Source organism: Callithrix jacchus, chromosome 21 (genome assembly GCF_049354715.1).
Source record: "Callithrix jacchus isolate 240 chromosome 21, calJac240_pri, whole genome shotgun sequence".
NCBI classification, from domain to species: Eukaryota; Metazoa; Chordata; class Mammalia; order Primates; family Cebidae; genus Callithrix; species Callithrix jacchus.
Window position 1 is genome coordinate 45,881,151 of NC_133522.1, and position 20,453 is coordinate 45,901,603.

Sequence of the window (20,453 nt, forward strand, 5' to 3'; positions counted from 1 at the left end):
TGGCTTCTTGAACACAGTTGCAGGAGGCTGGGTGCAGTGTGGTGGCTGCAAAAGACCTCTTGGCCCCATAGACATGTGTGCTAAGCTTTTATTTCAGGCAATAGGTTTAGAGTTCCAAGCTTGATAACCCCTCAGAATAGGTCCTACTGTCACTTTCTGAGTCTGAGGGAAAGCTACTAAGAAGACACTGAAATTCTACCGGAGCCTTTCAAAGCTAAAATTGCAAATACTCATCAGAGAGACCTGGTTTTCCAGCAGAAATCAGGATTAGCACATGGCAATATTTAGGTCTACATCAAGTGGGCATGAATAGCAGTATGTGGAGACTTTGCTGGATGTCCCCAAGGTTCTTTTAACCTAAAATCCTATGTGTTTTAGGAGTGTTTGAAAGGTCATGTCTGTTTGGCAGTTCAGAGGGAATGCTTGTTCTCTGTTGTGAATGCCAAGCTTATGCCTTTCTCCTGGCCTTTATCTTTGCTCAGCTCTCTGGACCAGCAGAAGGAATGTGGAAGGGCTCTTTCCATCCCGTCATTTACCTCTCGCTGCCTGAGAGGCTTCTGGGCCATTCTTTCCAAAATACTCTCCTCCCAGGTTTTATCCCCTTCCTGGATTTGCTTCTCCGCCCAGCACTCACCATGGTGGGAAATGATACCATTTGTTTATTTGATCAGTGTCTGCCTGCCTCCCAGGAACAGAAGCTACTTCAATGTGGATCTCTGTGGGTCTCGTCTATCAGTGCATCCTCAGATCCCAAAACAGGGCCAGTCATTTAGTGGCACTCAACACATGCATGGCAAAGAAAGACAGGGAAGCAGGGAGGCTGAGAGGGAGGGAGCAAGGCTTCCTCTAGAAAGGTGGAGCCCAGAGCAGCTCGGTGAGAATGTGTGTGTTCCTGTGTGTATCTGTGCATGGGAGCATGTGCTTACATGCCCATGCATATGTGCATGTGTGTGAACATGTGTGTCCATGCATGTGTGCATGCCATGCATGTGAGCTTGTGTATGAATATGTATGTGTGCATGCATGTGTGTGTCTATGCACACATGTGTAAGCATCAAGGAGACTTGCATTTGAAAGGAGACCCTTAGTATAATATTTATGATAAAATTTTCAAAATTGAGTTTTAGTGATGTGCAAAACAGAGGACTAAGACTCAAGCCCCAGGGCCTGGGCCCAGTCCTCAGGCAGTGAGGGAGACGCAGGTAAGTGAAGCTGGGTGTGGGGGTTATTTGGTTCTGTAGATTGGATTGCTGGTATCCTGTTTTGATTTAAGAGACAACATGAGAGCCACGCAGACTTCAGAGAGGGAAAACAGCAGGTCAAAATGGCAACTGAGAATAAGGTGGCCAGCCTTGGTCAGAATAGTGCTGACTACAGACGTTAGCTCTTTCTTCAGGTAAGGGCTCCTCCAGGTAAGGGCTCCGGGCTTCTCTCCATGCCTGGGGCCTTGCCTCTTACTCTCTACCCTTACACCCTTAGGATAGAGTGATGCAAGATGAATGGATCGTAAAAATATCCAGTAACTGCTTCGAATTACTGGTAATAGTGAATTTACGGGTTGGCACCAGGCAGTGGCCCTTTCCCACTGAAAAACCTCGAATGCAGTCAACAGGAAGGCACTGAAACTCAAAACTTTGAGTCTGGGGCCCAGAGAGCATGAGCACAGAGATCCAAAGAGGTTGACCCTTTCCCTACCACTAGTAGGCCAGACTCTGTTAGGGTGCATGTCCGAAGCTTGAAATAGAATTAAGTAGCTTCATGCAATGGCTTCTCTTGGTGACATAGGATAAACATCATAAATAAAGCAGCAGCAGTAATCCAAGAATGTTTGAAACTGACTTGAAATACTACCTGAAACCAAGAATGGGTACTGTAATCAAAGAACTGGAAACCACCTTGACCCAGAGGAAAAAAGGATGTTACACTTTGTAGCCAGTTCTCAGAGAAATGGAGAGTTTGCTTTGCTTTCTGTTTCAGGAGATGGGACTAGTCATCCCTTCCTGAAGGAGTCAATAATTTGCTGCATTTTTAGGACTTGTACAAGCAAATTCAAAATTCAGGTGTCATTAAAATTATAGCTAGATTCTGCTGCCCGCTTTGTGAATAGCCACCCTCATTTCATGGGAGAGCACCCCATTATCTGTTGAAGAGATGTCTTTTTTTATTTGCTAAGGGCAAGAACAGAAAATAAGACACTTTGATTAAAGGTGCTGCAAGATGGAGTAGACTTAAATGTCCTTTTATACTCAACTATAGTTTCTAGTTATTGAAATTTTTAACCAATTGGTGTTATTGTTACAACCATGATATATACATTCATAAAATAACATTTATGAAGCACTTCCTATGTGCCAGACACAGGGCCAGGTATGTGTATATTTTATACATACACACACACAGGAGATTTTATATATATAATTTCTTGAATGATAACTACTTGCCTATCAGGTATCTGCTAGACCCTGAGAAGGAAGTAGGAAGATAACTAACACGTTTCCCACTTTTCTGAAGCCACAATCTGGCCACATCCATGTAACTTGATCCCAATTTCCAGAGAACTTAAAAGGTTGGGAATGTAACTATTTGTACTGAAGACTGAAAAAATAAAAAGGGAAAGAGAAAAAAAGGAGCATCCAAGAAGGAAAAGGTCTAATGGTGAGAAGAAAGATATCCAGAGATTAGAAGACTATGAACGGAAACAGACAATGACTGATATCATCTAGCGTGCACCATGGCACGTGGATACCAATGTAACAAACCTGAATGTGCTGCACATGTAACCCAGAACTGAAAGTATAATAAAATAAAAAGAAATTCCAAGATTAATAAAAAGAAGGTACATAGGAAAAGGATGTGATTTAAGAGCACAACTCAAGGAGCTGCTAATTGTGCCACAGCCTCTAGATAGCAGAATAGTAAATTGCAACCTTGTGTTTTATGCCCAATGTTGAATGTAGTTGAATTATTAAGGAGCAATGGAAAGGCTTCCAAAGGCTGAAACACTTTCTAAAGCATATCAGATGTTCAATAATAACACAGACACCTAGGGTAGACAAAACAAAGTTTGTAGACATTCGAACTTGCATTGATTTAAAAGACTATTCAAACCTATATTTATATAAGCATTTTACTCTGAATACTATATTAAAACAATAGTAACTGATCTTCCACTGCTCTAATGGGTTCAGGCAACAATGTCATGAGCAAAGTTCAAACTTTGAAAAAAAATCCAACAATATGATCAGCATGCCATCAAAAAGAAGCTTCAACCCTGTCATTATGTAAAAGTCTGCACTAATAGGGCAGTCATTTAACCTAGAAGCTCATTCTGTGCCTTAAATCACACACAAAGGGAAAATGGCAGCATGTCATCTCAAATGGAAGTGTAAAGTACTTAACTGGGTGACACACAATTGAGGTGGGTGCCTGCTAGGGCTTCAGTGGTGGTGGAGGGGGAATAAAAGCAAGAAGAAAGAGGAGGCCAGCAGTACAACTGGAGTCACTGTGGGGATTTGAACAACCACAGCCACGAGACAGCACCTGAAACAATGGCTAATATGGCCGAGTGCCTCCTCTGCTGACGTCTTCACCTTTATGGTGAAGCATTATGGTACATGCATCTAACAGAAGCCCAAGACATAGTCATCAATGCCATTCCCATTTTAGAGATGCAGGAACTGAAGCTGACAACATGTATGCAACATGCCCACAGGCTCATGGTCTTCTCTTGGGTCCTCCTCACCTTCAGGCTAAATAGCTGCAGAGAGCTGTGGCGTTTATACAGCATTTTTCTCCATTTGCCTTGCAAATAAATGCCAACACCAAAAAAAAAAAAATAGTTAAAATAAAAACACCCACAAATAACAGCTCTTCTTTTCCCCTGAGGAGGTAGACAGAAGGAAAACAAATGAAGCCATCATTCTTTATTGAATGCTGGCATGAATCTTGAGTTGGTCTGGAAGATTATTTGCTGGATAGACAATTCTAATTTTATATATTTTTATGCATTTATAAAGCTCATTTCAGCTAGGCCTTATGCCATAAAACCCAAGGGAATTGCAGTAATTCAAAAGTGAAGATACATTTTTGAAATGGAACCAGAACAGTGGAGCAGAAAATGGGTAAAACGAGAAACAAAACTGGATTCAATAAGATTGGATAGGTCAGTTTGTGAAGGAAAGTCTACAGGCAGCTATTTCAGGGTGAAAAAGAAAAAGTGATTCTTCAGAAGAGAACTACAATTGGCTGCCATAGACTGGATTCCATCTGAAGATGTGTTTTATTTGCCCTGTATGACGGTTTACAAATATCCAAGCCAACACTAAAAACTGTGAATTTCCATATAAAACCACGATGTCTGGCTTCTCATACAACACAAGCCATACTAAGGCCCCCATTTCCACTTGAGATCAGTTTTCAGGGGCTTGCTAGAGTCTTTTCCTTTAGACAGTAGTGAACTCTGAAATGGCCCATGTTCTTTTTTTTTTTTTGAGTTGGAGTTTCGCTCTTGTTACCCAGGCTGGTAACAAGAGTTACAATGGAGTGCAATGGCGCAATCTTGGCTCACTGCAACCTCCGCCTCCTGGGTTCAGGCAATTCTCCTGCCTCAGCCTCCTGAGTAGCTGGGATTACAGGCACATGCCACCATGCCTGGCTAATTTTTTGTATTTTTAGTAGACATGGGGTTTCACCATGTTGACCAGGATGGTCTCGATCTCTTGACCTTGTGATCCTCCTGCTTCGGCCTCCCAAAGTGCTGGGATTACAGGCGTGAGCCACTGCGTCCGGCCCTTGTTCTTTTTGACCCTGTTCTCTAACCTCTGCATCTTTATCTGCCAGGCCCTGCAGACCTCAGAATCTGCAGCTCTTTCACAACCGAGACAATTCCCAGGTGTTCAACTTAAAGAGCAAACTACTGGCTGACCTAATGTTAGCCAGTTACCATCACCTTGTGTAATTCAGTGAGGCCAAGGCCCAAACACTGGCTACGGTAAGACCTCTCTCTTTTCAGAACCCTCAGTGTGGCAGTTTTAGAATACAGCCATCACATTTTTGACAGTTTTCTCATCAAGCAGTGGGGGCCTCTTTCTCTGGAATCTGGGCTTCTTGGGTTCTGTGACTGCTTGCATAACAGAATATGGCAGAAATGATGCTGTGTCAGTTTTCAGGGCCAACCTAAGGAAACTGGCTATTTCCACAGACTGTGTCTTGGGCCATTTGCTGCTAGAACCTAGCCACCATGCTGTGAGGAAGCTAAAGTGCTTTGTGGACAGCCCTACATGGGGAGCACACAGACAGGTCAGTGAGCCACTTTGGAAGTGGATCCCCAGCCCTAGGAGAGCCTCTGCAGCATGCTACCCTCACTAGGCCCCGCCCACATTTCAGATTCAGCAACGAAATAAGTGACTGCTGTAGTTTTAACCCAATGAACTTTGTGTTATGCAGCCATCAGTAAACAGAGCACCCATTCCATCTGAACACTAAGAAGGGCTTTCACAGCAGATGAGGGAGAACCAGGAAGATGCACTTCCCTACGTGACGGCCCCCACATGGCCTTGCTCACCTGGCCGATGTGCCTTTGGAACTGCCATATTCATCACTCGTCCTCCATCCTGAGGTTTGGGGGGAGATGCAGTGAACCTGCAGATTCCCGATTCGGAAGGGGTGCTGGAGGTCAGACTGTCCGTGTACTCATTTGTCCCTGCCGTCAACTGTTCGGATGACGTGTCTGATATGAAGCACTCTGTGATGGTGAACTTGGCGTGCCTCAGTTGCTCTTCCATCTTGGCATGTTCGTAGGCCCTGGCCAGTTCTTCGTAAGTGGAGGAGGCACTTTCTGTGGAGACCATGCTGCTTCTTGCTCGATCTACACCATGAAAGAGAAAAACAAGATGGGTGACTCACCATCAGGAGTCTGCACCAATGGCATGGCCCTTCCTGACTTGGCGCTGATCACAGTGGGACTTGGCAGAAGGTCTGGCTCCTTGTCAGAGGATCCTGCCTTAGGCACTCTGAGGCCAGCTTCACAAGCCTCAGCAGATCCGGCTCAGGGAAGCTTTGTTGCAAGCGAATTGCTGTAGTCAGATGTCCCAGCCTGGGACATTTCCATAAATAAGTAATGCATTCCCTTTGAAAATCCTGCTTTTAGTGAAAACAGTAGGAGTGGCAGCACCCCCATCTCTGCTCCAACCTGCAAATGGATCTGTGCCCTAGAGACTCTTTAACTGACATGAATGATTTGAGCTGCAGCTCAGCTTCTGGGGCCTCCGCTCAGGAAGAAAGATGTGATGATATTAGAAATGAAGATGTGATGTTACACGGAAATTGGCCACTAGCCAGAATGGTCCCCAACCCCTGGGACACATCTTCTGTATTTATCACCCTCTATGGGAACTAGAAAACCATCGGGACAAAAACTGGTGCCCACGTGCCTTCGAGCTGGGCCACGTCAGGTTAGTCAGTGAGATCTCTGCCTTTCAAATGCACTAAAAAGTTTTGAGGTCACCTCTGTGGAACTCTGAGACTCTTCTAAGATAAACCACAGTTATAGAAATAAATTCACATTGCGACGATCCACCTCCGGAACACTGTTTTTGAAGTAGATCATTAAGAACAAAAGAAAAATGAGTATTAAAATTTCCTACAGCTATTAGATTCAGATGTAATTTCTTTTCAAAATTTAAGGGGGAGTGGTGGGCAACCCAGTGCTATTCTTAGGCCCTGTCTTCTCTCTGAAGTGAAAACTTGGTGGTTGATGGCATAGACTGGATGACTTACCTTATAATCAACTCCTGTTTAATTGTCTAACGGATCAGCCTAGGTTCCCTATAGAGGGTGCTATGGCCTCATCATGTAACTTCAAGTGCAGTGTCTTAATCCTGGAGATGGTAGTGGGTCAGACGCCCTCAGAGTGTAATCAGCAATTATTGCAATCACGGGGGTGAAAATCTAAAAAGGTCTCTATTTCTCCCAGTAGGGTAGGAACTAAAAGGAGAGAGAAGCATGAGTCTGAGATTCAGGACACATGCAGAATAGATACAGTGTGGCTCTGTTTCACTTTATGTGAAGCAAAGGCTGTGCAGTTGTATAGGTAACTGTTAGATAAACAGCTTAACACACAAATAGGAGGGAGAAAGCCCTCTCTCCCCTTTCCAAGGAGCTCATGAAGCTCAAGGTACATGGGCCATGCTCGTCCCCAGGGACGGAGGAGGCAGCGTCAGGGCCTACCTGTATCTTGCGATGGGCTCACACTGTAACTGTCACTCTCTTTGTCTACCGATCCTGCAGCCCTGGGTGTTGGCAGCCTCCAGTCTGTGGTGAGGGTGTGTGCTGAGATGGTGGGGTGGGGTCGGTTGAGGGTCCACTGGCTGGCGTAGCGGTTTCTCGATGTGGGCCCAGCCTTGGCATTCCTCCTGGTGGTGGGATCTGTGAAGAGCCAAGAATTGTGTTTGTCTTTGTCTGCAGAGGAGTGTGGCCAGCTGAGAGCAAGAGCAGAGGGCAGTGCCACCCACCCACCCCTGCTCTCACCCATGCCCTCCAGAAAAACTTCATTGACTTCTCCTGTGCAGAGGATTCTTCCCCTTTCCTTTATGGCTTGAAACATTCATCTGATACTTACACAATTAATTAGCCCTGCAGGGAAAGGAACACCCTACTTGGATTCAGAAGTTACATATTTGAGTCTCACTCTTGGCTTTTATGTTATGACCTGATGCACATCATTTATGACCTGAGCGTCATCATCTGTAAAACAAGGAAGCTCAGCCCCACATGTTCGAACGTGACCTCCTTTCCACAGTTCTTCTCCTTTAGGTGTTGTTATGAGTCAATCACATCCCCTCAAAAGATATGTTCACGTCCCAACCCCCAGGAGCTCAGAATGTGGGATCTGATTTGGAAATAGGATCATTAGAGATGAAATTAGCTAAGACGAGGTCATATTGGAATAGGGAAGACCCTTAATGTACTATGAGTGGTGTCCTTATTAGAAAAGGAACAGACACAGTAGGGGAGAGGGCCATGGGGTGATGGCGGCAGAGACTGGAGTGCTACAGCCATAAGGAAATGCGTTTCTGTGTTGCGAAGCTACCCAGTTGGTGGTACAACAGCTCTAGGAAATTAATACAGATGTTGCCTATCATTTTGTTTCTCATATTACTTGTTGTTTTAATTATGACTGTTTTATTCATTGAATTGAAAGCTCCCAGTGCAGAGGGACCAAACTTTTATGTCCCAACTCTCAGTAAGCCCTTTGCATATGATAGCACATCTCTTCAGTAGGATTGTCCCGACTTGAACAAAGACATCTTGGGTTGTTTCATATGGAGAGCAAAGGGTTAAGCTGGTGCCAGATGGGTTTCATTTTTTCCAAATCTGGAACCAAAGCCAGCAGGTCGATGGGTGGATGCAGTTCTTAGCTCAACCCTTTGGTGAGCCAAGAGAAAGGACATTCTACCAGCAGAGACTGTCAGGTACCAGAATGGGCTATAACGTTGCCTTTTCTGGAATTCTGCAGAAAATGAGAGAAATTCAGTTATGGAATGATTTTTCCGGGGCTCTAGCTTAGAGGCAGCTAGGTCCTAGATGGGTCTTTTCTAGCTTTGAATGCTCTGCTTCTCAGAGGAGTTTGATATAGTTATATTTCAGTATGGTCTGGTCACTTCTAAACCCAGCAGACCATATTCGCTGCTGGGCTCTCATGAAGTTTCAAAGGAGGAAAACTGACAGGGCCAGCCAATAATGTTATTGCACTGATTTATTTATGTGCTTTTATGGGTCTGGCAGTGTCTCCAGGATAGGGGCTATGGTATCCCTCCTTGGATCCATCCATAGAGCCTACAATAATCCCTGACATACAGAGTTTTCTGAAGGAATTCATACACCTTGTATCACTTTATGAAGGCCATGGAAGCTCAGAGAGAAACAATGAAGCTGTTAAATGATAAACATATAACCCAAAGCTTCTGCCTTTTCAGTTCAGCTAGTGCCTGTTACTTGACCACATATGGCCAAATCCTGGGTGTCTAAGTTTCCCAGTACAGTGTCTGCAGGACCCTGGCTTGCATATAATTCCATGTTGGAATGTGAAAGGCTAACACTGGGAAGGTGAAGTGACTAAATGGAAGATTGCCTCATTGCAAGCGTCTAGTTAATTGTACTTTGAACCTCCTCTATCTTCCTATGTTGCTGGAGAGGTGCGTTAAGGTGGCAGCCAAAGTGAGATTTTAAGATTTCCTAAATCATCAAAATACTCAGTCTTGGTGAATATTCTCTGGGGCACTCATTTTAAGACACGTTTCATCCCTTACTTGTGCAATTCCATGGGAGACTTCATTAGAAGATTTTCTTGGCCTTGCTGAGAATGTCAATGTGTTATGCTGGAGCTCTACACAACCAGGTATGAATGATAATGGGTTTTTTTCACCGAAATGCTAGGAAAGAGGTCCTCAAAAAGACAGAAAAACATTATGCTGGGTAAGATGCTAAATGTCTTCCAGGAACTATCGACTTGGTAAGTGGAGCTTCTTATTCAAATGCTAATGAGTCTTTTCCAGAAAATTACCCAGTCCCTTATGTAAGTTTTGAAAATTCTCATTTTTATTCTTAAGTTTCTTGAAACTATAGCTGTTGCAGCTCATCCCAAGCAGGTTTTACTCCTGGCGTGGAAGCGGGGGCTGTCTGGGGGGCAGAGTTTGCTAGTCCCACTTCAGGGATATAATTATTTCCTCCAATCCACCAAACCTTGGCCCCCGTTTCTTCCCCGTGACCTCACTCTCCAGTGGTGGGGCAAAGATCTTCGCTGTCATAGCTCCTTTCCTCATCAAGATCACCCTATTTGGAAAATTCCATGGGAAAGTCGCACAAGTCAGCTTTGATTCAAAGCCAGGACTCCTTTCAAGTTAATTTTGTTCATAATCTCTTTTTTTCAGAGGAGGACAGTTTTACTGGTGGCCTGATAATGCTGAAAATATAGGTCATGATATTAGTTTCCTTAAACCACAGCCCACAGTCCTGTTCCACACTAGGCAGGCATCCTAGGTTCAAATGGTCTCAATATGTAGAATCCTGGAGTTTTTGACACATTTGCTTTTTAATAATTGGGTTTTTGGAGCCATTGTTTTGTACCTGAACTGCCTCTGCTGTGTGATAATGCCCAGGATAGCAGCTGAAATACAATCTTTACTTGGATTCCACAGGCAGCCTTTTTTATGTAATGTACAAACTCATCTACTAAGCAAATAAATGCTGGGGTTTACTGCCCCTTCATGGAAAGTATTTTGTTAGGTTCCCAGCGTTCTAATATAAATAAAACTCGGTGATTAAGCAACATGCCTGCTCAGCAGCCCATGAGTTAGAGAGCACAGGATATAAATAGCTCATGGCCTTTCAACATGGGGTCTGAACCCCAGTTATGCCCAGTGAATCAGATTTATTTTAATTATCCTGAATTTGGGATAAGAGAGGATTTTCTGGATAATAGGGTTAAGAGCATGTCCTGTGTGCTGCAGTCATGGTATTAATCTGCTTTTGTCTGTGCCATTGCTTTCCATATCTTGTAGTTGCAGACGTCCAGCTTTACAGGAGGAATTTACTGGCTGTCGCATAGAGAGAATGAAACTGGCAGATCTGAACACTCCCTCATGTAACTAACAAGTGTTTATCAAGCACTTTTTATACCCTGGACTACTGGACATACCTCACCCATCCCAGGTATTTCCCTCAGGGCCATCGCTAGTCCCATCCTGGGTGACAGAGGGAATTTTTTTCAGTCTCAACAATAAAGATTCGAGTCCATGTTGTAAGCTCTTGTTATTGAATGTGCATGTGTGTGAAGTCTATTACATATCCTATATGTAGCATCTCTACCGAAAGGCAATGTAGAATGACTGAGAGTGAGAGCTTTGGAATTAGGTTACATGGGCTGGAAGTTCATATTCGCTACTGCCTGGCTGCATCACTGGCCAAGTGACCATGTCAGACCTGCCTAATCCCCTAGTTTCTGGACGAGGTGACATCATCACCCACTTTAATGCTGTCCTGAAGTCTGAATGAGATTAATATGCCCAACTGCTCTGAGCACATGGGGCAGGCTCAGCTGGCCCTACCCATGATTCCTGTGCAGCAAACATGATGCAATGTCTTTTCTTTTCCATTCCCATTGCTCTGATCTCAGAATTTGATGGCTGGTTGGTATTTATCCACTACATGCCTATGTCAGACACTGTGGCTAGTACGGGGATGAAGACATGAACAGAGTCCTAGTTTTCAGTGTATTATAATCCACGGGAGAGACAGAGAAAAGTACTCAGTGCAGCAGAATCAGCCAAGGGATGTGTTTCCATGAACTGACAGAGATAAACAGCAAATTGTTATGATTTCACCATCCTCATAAGAGTCTATTGCAACCCTCTGGCAAACTAATAAAACACTTAGGAACATAACTTCTACAATACAGTCATTCTGTATGCAAGCAACACATTTCAGATGCTCTTCTTAAAAATAAAGAATTCCTGCAATGACAACACAGACCTGACATATAAAATAGAATCATGGTGTCTTCTGTAGCCGAGAAAATAGAGAATACAAATGAATCTCTGCAAAAATGCCAAACTATAGGAGGAAGAACCTGCTCCATGGGATTTACAGAGGTATAGCACCTGGGCAGAGGTGAGACACTCTGGTGCAAGAAGCTAGCAGGAGACTGTGCTTCAGAAAGTTCATGAGCTTCAGACTCTTGAACCCACTGAGGGGCCAGTCATCCATCATTTCTAATTCTAAATAAAAAATAGAGGGCTGTCAGTCCCTCGCACTGTGGTTTTGAGGAACACTGAATGAAAAGATGATCCAGAAGGTATTTTACTAATACAGATATGCAAGTGCTGAATGAATATGCTCATTTTGGAGAGAGATCGGGAACCAGGGACCGATGTATGCATTTGAGTAGATGTACTTGATGTTGGTAGACATCATTTAGTGAAATTCATCACAAAGGAAAGAAACATTGCTCTATAAGCTGCAGTGTTTCCCTGTGATCATCAGGCTAAGCCCCTGGGACAGCATCTCTGCACTTTCAGAATGAAATGCACCTGCAAGGTGCTTGCTTAGGGGACCCTGCAAGGGGAGGACTGCTGCTTCTCTGTCTCACCTTTTCCCTGCCTTTCACTGTGCTCCAGTGTCACTTCCACCCCATCACGCGGGGAATCTTGGGAGCTTTTCCCTTCATCCCCGTCTGCTCCTGCTGTGGCTCTGATCTTGGTTCATGTCTTCTCCTCACTGGAGGTCTTCCCAAATGACTTGGACCCAAGACAGCCCCTCCCACTGCTCCACATGCCCACTGACTCACCATGGCTTTGTTCTCTTTCTGTCAAGTACTTACTGAGAAATGAAAAATCCTTTAGTTCCACGTTCAATGTCTGCCCCCTGACTACAATGAAATGAATGTCTTTCTGCATCTTACTCATGGTGTATCTCCATCACAGAGCACTGAGCCATATATGTAAAGTGAAACCTTAATAAATGTATTCGAGGGCTGAATGAATGCATTAACGTTCCCAGCCCTGCTTCCAACTGTATAGCCATGAGATAAACACACATCCCTCACACGTGTGTCCTGCCTGCCACTCACTGACCACTAGTTTACAGTATCTGCTGTGACTCACATTCACGTCTCTTTGCTATTTGACATGCCATCAGATCAACTTCCCCGTTATTCTGGGGCTGGCCATGCAGCTGGAAGTTGCCAGTGCTTTTGTTTTGGGCTGCTGCTTCTCCTGTCTTAACTATTTATGACTAGCTTTTGTGCATTCTCGGCTGCTAGCTGACCGCTGAAGGGGAAGGAGAAATGCATGTTGCTTTTTACCTGGCAGGAAGAACTGATGTGCTGGAGGGGTCCTGCGCTGCTGCATTACATACAGGACACATTTCTAACCCTTGGGGCAGTGTTTCTTAATGTGGGGTCCAAATAGCCAGCATTAGAATCACCCAGGGTGTTTGTTACCATGCAGCATTCTAGGCCAGAATCTCTGGGTGGAACCCTGGAATTGATATCTTTAAATAGGCACCAGGTGATTCAGATGCATGGAAAATGTGGAGAATGCGACCCAGGGCACCTGCTCTGTTGTCTCTTTTCCCTGCTCTTTTGCTACTCTTTCCAACAGAGTGCTGAAGCCAAGGCTGCATTGCTCTAAAAATCTACTCCTTTCAATGTCTATAACCTTTTTCTAATTTAGCAGCAAAAAATGGCTGAGAAACCCATTGGAGTAGTGTCTTGAAGTAGCAGGAAGCCACACCAGGCAGTTCTTGGCGGAGAAACCAAAGCCCCTGAATCATTTTTTAAGAGCAAGGCTCTGGCACACACCCTTTGGCAAAGCTTATTCACACTCGCATCCCATTCAGAAGGTACTAATGTCTTCATCAAAGAAGAAAGAGGGGAAGAAGATTAGACAAAAGGAAGAGGTAAAAGACTTTTTTAGAATGCCCTTGAAAACATTTTTGTAAAGGAATGTCAGTGCCTGCTGAAGCCATTTTCTGTATATTACAAGGTTATTTCGTAGGCAACAGGTTTACTTCATAAAGTTCACTGCATTTTGCAAATGCTTCTCAAGCTGGGATTTATGAAGAATAGCTTTTAACACTATAATATTTATTTTTCTAATGATAACACAGTACTGTAAGCATGTACATTTTTGCAAAGAAATTGATTAGAGATTTGAAACCTAGACATCAAAGCTTCCAAAATGATAATAATCAGGACATCAATTTCTCAGTCTTTAAAGAGATTTAGGAATGATTCCAATTATGAAGAAATAAGGGTATCTAATTAATAAGCTCTAGATTCATATTGGGGGATTCACCATCATTGCAGCAAATAATTTCCATATATTATGGATGCAAATATTAATTACAAAATCCAACATAATCTTCACATTAACTATAATTTTCCTCAGTATTTGGGGGAAAAGCACAAGCTTTGAAAACAGACAGGTCTATTGCTGAACCTTGGCTTTACTACTTATGTGTGCACCTTTATGCTGTTTGCATAATTCATCCGAGGCTTCAGTTTTCTGAGCTGCAGAATAGAGGCTACGATACCCGCTTCACCGTAGGTGTTTTATAGGACTGTTGCAAAGACAAAGCTCATGACATCATCTTTCTATCCCAATACTGGTATACAGCAGATACACACCAATGTGGATTACCTTACCTCCTCCTGTGCTGCCCAGATTAACAAATACATGTACCTAAAATTTCTAGCATTTTTTTTAATCATAAACCAATATTAACAGTAATTGGCTTCAACTGACATCATAATAGCCAAGATTCATCAATAACAACGCATTATCCCAAATTAAAGATGTCATTATACCTATTTGTTTCTCAGGCCTAGGTCTGAAAGCCCCCATCCCCCATTTTCATTTGAGAGAGAAAGAGTGTGACTATGTTTTCAGCATTGTTAACACCCACACATTTTAAGTGTTGTTGACCACTCACTCGTTCCCGGCCGAGCGTCTGAAACATCCACTAAGGGCCCAGTGGCCTGAGACACCGATTGGTAATGGACCGTGTGAGTGACCGTCAGGGACTTCTGCTTAGCTGCCTCTCCAAAGTCAGCATCCGTCAACAGAACCGTGGAGCGATCATCTACAGGATGGCAGGAACACAGAAAGCCAAACACATTTATCTCCCTTCCAACCACGCCCTGGCCTTTTCCCTCCCAAGGCACTTGTGTTATTGTTACTGACGACCACAGTAATAGCCTCATCTAAAGTGACAAAAATGATTGCAGATTCAAACATCGAATTAGCATTATTCTAGAGTGCTAGGAATAGAAGCTTCTTCCTGGGGGTTGGCTTTGGGAGCAATGAGCTACAAAGAACGGTGACTATGCAGAGAAGGAGCTCTCTTTTCTCTTTGGGCTTGGATTTTCATTAAGCTAACATTGATCTGAGCTCTGGATTTATGTGTTTGTCAAAAGTTCCTTTGAGATGTCATCTGCAATGCCAGCCCCCTCACCAGTGATGAGACTGTCAATGAAGATGGGTCCCTTTGGTCGCTGGGAAGCTCTGTTTGCAGGACTAGAAAATCGCCATTGCAGTTCTCTGCTGAGGTTTGCTCTTATTCTGAACTTGGCAAATGTTTGGAGGGGAAATAAAAGAGAAGAAAACATGCCAGTCTTCAGAGCTTATTGATTCCTCTATTTTAAAGGACTCAAGGTGTGTTCCTTTTGTTTCCACCCCCTGTAAGCTTTAATCACTCTGGAACATCCATTAATTGACTTCTCCTGAATGATTCACTGGTCAGAATTTCCAAGTCCTACTAACAGACACTTGAAGGTGAGTGAGGCAGGAGCCTGGGTTTGGATGGGTCCTGGGCATCTCAGTGCTTGCAGCTCTTTGAGCCGGGTCATTATTTGGTGGTCCAGGATTCTCGCTACTACCTTGTGATACTTTCCATGCTTTTTAAAGAGCATTTTTACTCCAAGGGAGACTTTGGCTAGGATATATGATTTTTCATAAATGTTCAAAGGCTGCAGCCCATGATGCTGTTGCTAGGAGTTTATCAGTCAGCAGGGACCACACTGCAGCCTGCCCTGATACTGCAACGGGGACGCGAAAGTTGTAAACAACACCGCTCGACTTCTGTGCCCAAAAAAGGCTCTGAACAGAATGAACCTTACCAAATCCAATTACTCAGGCTCTGGCAGGAAAGGAAAGCCTCTTGAAGTTAGAATAAAATTTCTTGGCAGAGAAATAGAGGAAAGGCTGCCAAGATGCCTGTGAGTATCCCAGCGCGTGGTGAGGTGAGGTTGGCACCACAGCAGGTGCCAGGGCTTGGCTTGGAGGTCCGGCCCCGTGGTGATCACTTGACTCCTCAAAGAGGTTGGCTCTTCTACAGAGACAGTTTCCTACATCTGGACCCGGCACCAGAGGCTCCGTGTCTACATTTTTTTTCATTAATGTCGGGATGTGTTGCAATTTCTAGCACGCAGGACCTTTTAGAGTAGAGCAGATGACCTGTGGGGCTAGGTTTCACACTTTTCATGGAACATTTGGGGTGCCTGTCTGATCATGAGGTTAACCCTTCATTCTAGATAGAAATGAGTGTCACTGTAATATTGGATTCTTGTCAGAGCCCAGGGCATTTTGAAATACCACCGTTCTACTTCCCCAGTAATTAGAAAATGCCATCGACCAATTGTCAGGCATGACAAGGAGGTCAAGGGCTCTTGCTGATAGATAATCCTGCGTGGACTGGGATGGATCTCTGGCTAAGAGTCATTATTACACGTGGAAGTGACTGGCAGGCTTTCTCTGGGGTTAAGCCCCCAGTGACCAGCTCCTGGCAGGCCACAGCCCACTCATGGCATCTGCCTGGCTACCTGTTTTCATAGCCACATGTAGGATTATTAAGTCTCGTGATGCACATTTAGCAAATATTGTGACCATGCTCCACAACCACTATGACCTCCACAAGCTAGGCAACCTCTCTACATCTCAGTTATAAAAGAACCTTGTCCTATGTTGGCTGGGAAGGTTAAATTAAATAATGCGTATAAAGGGCCTATAAAATTACATGGTCGAAGGAATTACATTCTGATTTTTGAAATTTTTTCAAAGGAAATTTTAGCTTTAACGTCTGATCTACTGGTTAAACAAATGAGATTCCAGGGATACCGTGCCTTTTCCCAAAAAAAGGATAATCAAAAGGAAAACACAGTAGCCCATCCCTTATCCTGATATAAGCAAGCTGTTAAAATCTTGTGTACTCTAGGCGACGTAGTGCCTCTTATACACATGGTTTAACTGAAGTGTTTAACTGAAATTAGCTGATCAAGAGACACTTTGGACTTGACCAGTCTTTCTTTAAGTGCTGCTATGCCTGGACCAAATGTGACTCCAGCCAGGAGAGCCCAGGCCTTAGAATTTAGGAACTATTAGGTCAAGATGTCTCCAGTGGCGGGTGGGTCAGCCGAAGGGGGAGGGTTGATGGAGGAGGTGTTCTGCTCACCTGGCCTCTTACCACTGCCTTCCCAGCAGGAGGCAGCTGGGCTGTGTGCTGTGAGTCGGGTAGTTTTATCCAACCACAGGAAAGGGTTGCCCTGGGACCCAGGCCAGCAAACATCTTCCAAAACAAACATAGCCAGGTTTGAAAAGAGGCAGCCTCGGAGCCTGCTCCAGAGGGTTTCCATGGGCACTCAAAACCTTGGGTAACTTCTGGTTGAGGGTTTCTTGGAAGCAGCCTGTTGGAGTGGAAGCAGGTGGCCTGCTGCTGTGCTAGCTGCCTGTCACTGCAGACAGATAGCATAGTGGTGAGGGTGGCCGGCTGCGGAACCTGGTTCTGCTCCTATCTCGGTGACCTTGGAAAGCTACACAGACCTCTCTACATCTCGGTTACAAAAGCAAGACTTCTTTATACGTTGCTTAAATTAAATAATGCATATGAAGTTCTTATGAAAAGTATGTGACATTTACAGAACTCTCAATACGTGTTAGCTATTCTTCTCATTATTATTGGAAAGGAAATAGAAGGCCTTTGACTCTGGAATAAAGAGAGTAATTGAGGCAGGCAGTGTAGGGCACTGGAAAGAAGCTGGAAAGAGTGAAGATACCTGGGTTCTGGGTGGAAAAGACAGAGAACCTGCAGGTGGCTGTTCTGAAACCCTTAAACTAGGGCCCCGGTGTTTCTCAAAGTGCTGCTGGGCAAACAGCTGCAGGATGTTTCTGGGGTGCTGGTGTGGGGGACGATACTTAGTACAAAGACATGTTTGTTGAAGTGTTCAGTATAGTTTAACATTTTCTTTTCTTTTCTTTTTCTTTGAGATGGAGTTTCGCTCTTGTTACCCAGGCTGGAGTGCAATGGCGCGATCTCGGCTCACCGCAACCTCCGCCTCCTGGGTTCAGGCAATTCTCCTGCCTCAGCCTCCCGAGTAGCTGGGATTACAGGCGCGCGCCATCATGCCCAGCTAATTTTTTGTATTTTTAGTAGAGACGGGGTTTCACCATGTTGACCAGGATGGTCTTGATCTCTTGACCTCGTGATTCACCCACCTCAGCCTCCCAAAGTGCTGGGATTACAGGCTTGAGCCACCGCGCCTGACCAACATTTTCTTCAATGAAGGCTTGCCTTATCAGAGTTGATGAGGGGAGAACAGAGTGGATTTTCAACCTGGGGCTCTAGAGTGCAGGCCTCTGGATTGATGTATATTCAATTACAGATGTTTATTCCTTGGAGTGGCATCAGAGGACTCCCCTGGAAAGATCCCAAATGGATCAGAGCTGGGGGACTTCTGTCCCGGAAATGACTGGCATATTGGCACCTAGGGTGGTATGTCAAATTTTCTGCACATTTGCTGGTACTTATTCTTCTTCACAATAGAAATTCTCTGCCTTCTAAATTTTGTACTCATGTAGCATTCAAGACACTCTCCTGTCTAATATTTCCCACACTCTGGGGTTTCGATTGAGAAGGCATGGCTGTGGCAGCCACTTTGTGTAAAGTGGCAAATCGGGCACCTTACCGATGGTCTCCATCGTGTCTCTCTCTTCAATCAAAAGTTGAGCCCTGGGTATGTCAATGTGCATTCGCAGGGTCTGCTGCTGCTTGCTTAAGGTATCTGAAGTCCGGGTGTTCTTACTGGGAATAAAACGTGGGAATGCATTAACGAATCCAGTTCAGTATTAACATTCTACCAACATGCACCTGCATACCAACTTAGTTTATTGTCTAAAGATACAAATGCCTTGTGGGGAGGGGAGCAGGAAAAGTACATGCTACAAAAACATGTCCTTTACTCAAATGCTATTTGTTAATACTAAATTTAATCTGACTGGGGAGTTTCAAAAAATACAAATTGTCAATAGAGATTGGCTCTACATCTATCAGCAGAATCTTTAGAAGGTTCTCATTTCTTGTGTAAACGCTAAATGAAACAAAAAAGAAATTAAAAAACAACAGCATTTTCATTTTTCAGATGTGAGATATTCCAGTGATGGTGAGGAAGAAAGCACCAGATAGTCCAAAGGCGGTGAAGGAAAAGCACGTGCTCCAGCTGTTTGTTGGATGAGGGTTTTACTAATGCGTTTACATTTATATCTGGTGTCATTTTATTTTTGTTCTAGAAGCAAATCACAAGCCTTGTTAGCTTCTCTGACATTAGTTTTCTTAACTGATAGTACATGTCGAATAGAAAAAAAGTAGTTACTACAATAATTTTATCTCAAAATTTGTGTACCAGAAAATTACTCTTAGAGTGAGCTGTTCTCTAAAAGTAAATGAAAATAAGTAGTAAAACTGCTTGGTAGAATTGTATTCCGTTATAGACTGCAGTTAGAAAAATCTCCATGTCGCACAAAAATCTAAACAGGTCAATAAAGGCCTTAATTAGCAATCCACATTAGAAGGGTGGTTGTTCAGTCTTTAGAGAAGAATCACTTTACTAGATGTTCAAATAGCATTTACCGAAGCGTCCTTGAAGCAGCAGAGGTCACTCAGATAATCCAATCAATGGCATAATCTATGGCATTCATCAATCCAGTTCAATCGTTGTTAACACTGGTTTTGAGAAAGATTTTTGGAGCCTAGTTAACTCAATGATGGTGTGCCTCTGTGTTACTTTTAATGGAGACCAAAAGAGGGGTACTCACGTTACATTTTAAATGACTTCCCCTCTATCTGAGCCATTCAGCCCCAGTCCCAGGGCTCTGCCTCCACAGATCCTTCCTTGTCAATGAGGACCCATCCACTGTTGAACCCAGTGGTGGACAGAACCTTAATAATCCCAAAGCAAAGTTCACTCGAGGACCCCCTTAGATGTTTGCCTGATGAGATCCATGTATACGCCTCATTTGAGTAAAAACAAATTCCCACATAAAAAAGACAGCTTCTGAAAGATACAACATTCCTCCTTAGGACTTGATCTTGAACCAGATTTCTTGCTCTGCGGATGAGGAACTGGGTTATGTATCTGCATCATGCTAATTACGCAGAGACCAAATTCAAACGTTTTGTCCTGATTTTTCACATGGTCTCTATGTTCTTTCAAATTACTTACTTAGCTAACTTCTCATGTTTTAATGTTTTTTTTTTTTTAAAAGAGAGGAACATAAAAATTCAAATAATCTTATAAAATGAAGCGCATCTTGGTTACTTAGGGGGCTGCATTTATGACATGCTTTGATAAGCTATATTTCCACAAAAGCATATGGGCAACTACTCCTCTGTGAATATCCAAAAGATCTGGTTAGAAACCTCACTAGGGACTTGAGCTTGTCCTTGCACCAAAAATAGAAGTGTGAGCTAGTTCCTTCTGCTCATGATAAATAGTTATGAGGCAGTCAGCGGCTGCTCTATTAAATAGCGATGAACACCGAGTGCAGGCTGTACTTAAACAACAATAAGGGGTCTGCTATCAGACTGACACAGGAAGCAGACTAAATAATGGCTGTGAACCACCG

General features: G+C 43.8%; 1 protein-coding gene across 2 annotated transcripts in view; it reads right to left on the bottom strand.

The window, feature by feature from the left end:
- The window catches only part of DSCAM (DS cell adhesion molecule), an 802,011-nt gene that overhangs the window by 12,817 nt on the left and 768,741 nt on the right, over positions 1-20,453 (bottom strand). For both annotated transcript variants that reach the window (XM_017967103.4, XM_035283348.3), the window contains exons 29-32: positions 18,518-18,633; positions 14,491-14,640; positions 7,228-7,425; positions 5,564-5,866 (exon numbers count right to left, since the gene is read on the bottom strand). In XM_017967103.4, coding sequence (XP_017822592.1) covers positions 5,564-5,866; positions 7,228-7,425; positions 14,491-14,640; positions 18,518-18,633 — 767 coding nt within the window. The remainder of the gene's footprint in view (positions 1-5,563; positions 5,867-7,227; positions 7,426-14,490; positions 14,641-18,517; positions 18,634-20,453) is intronic.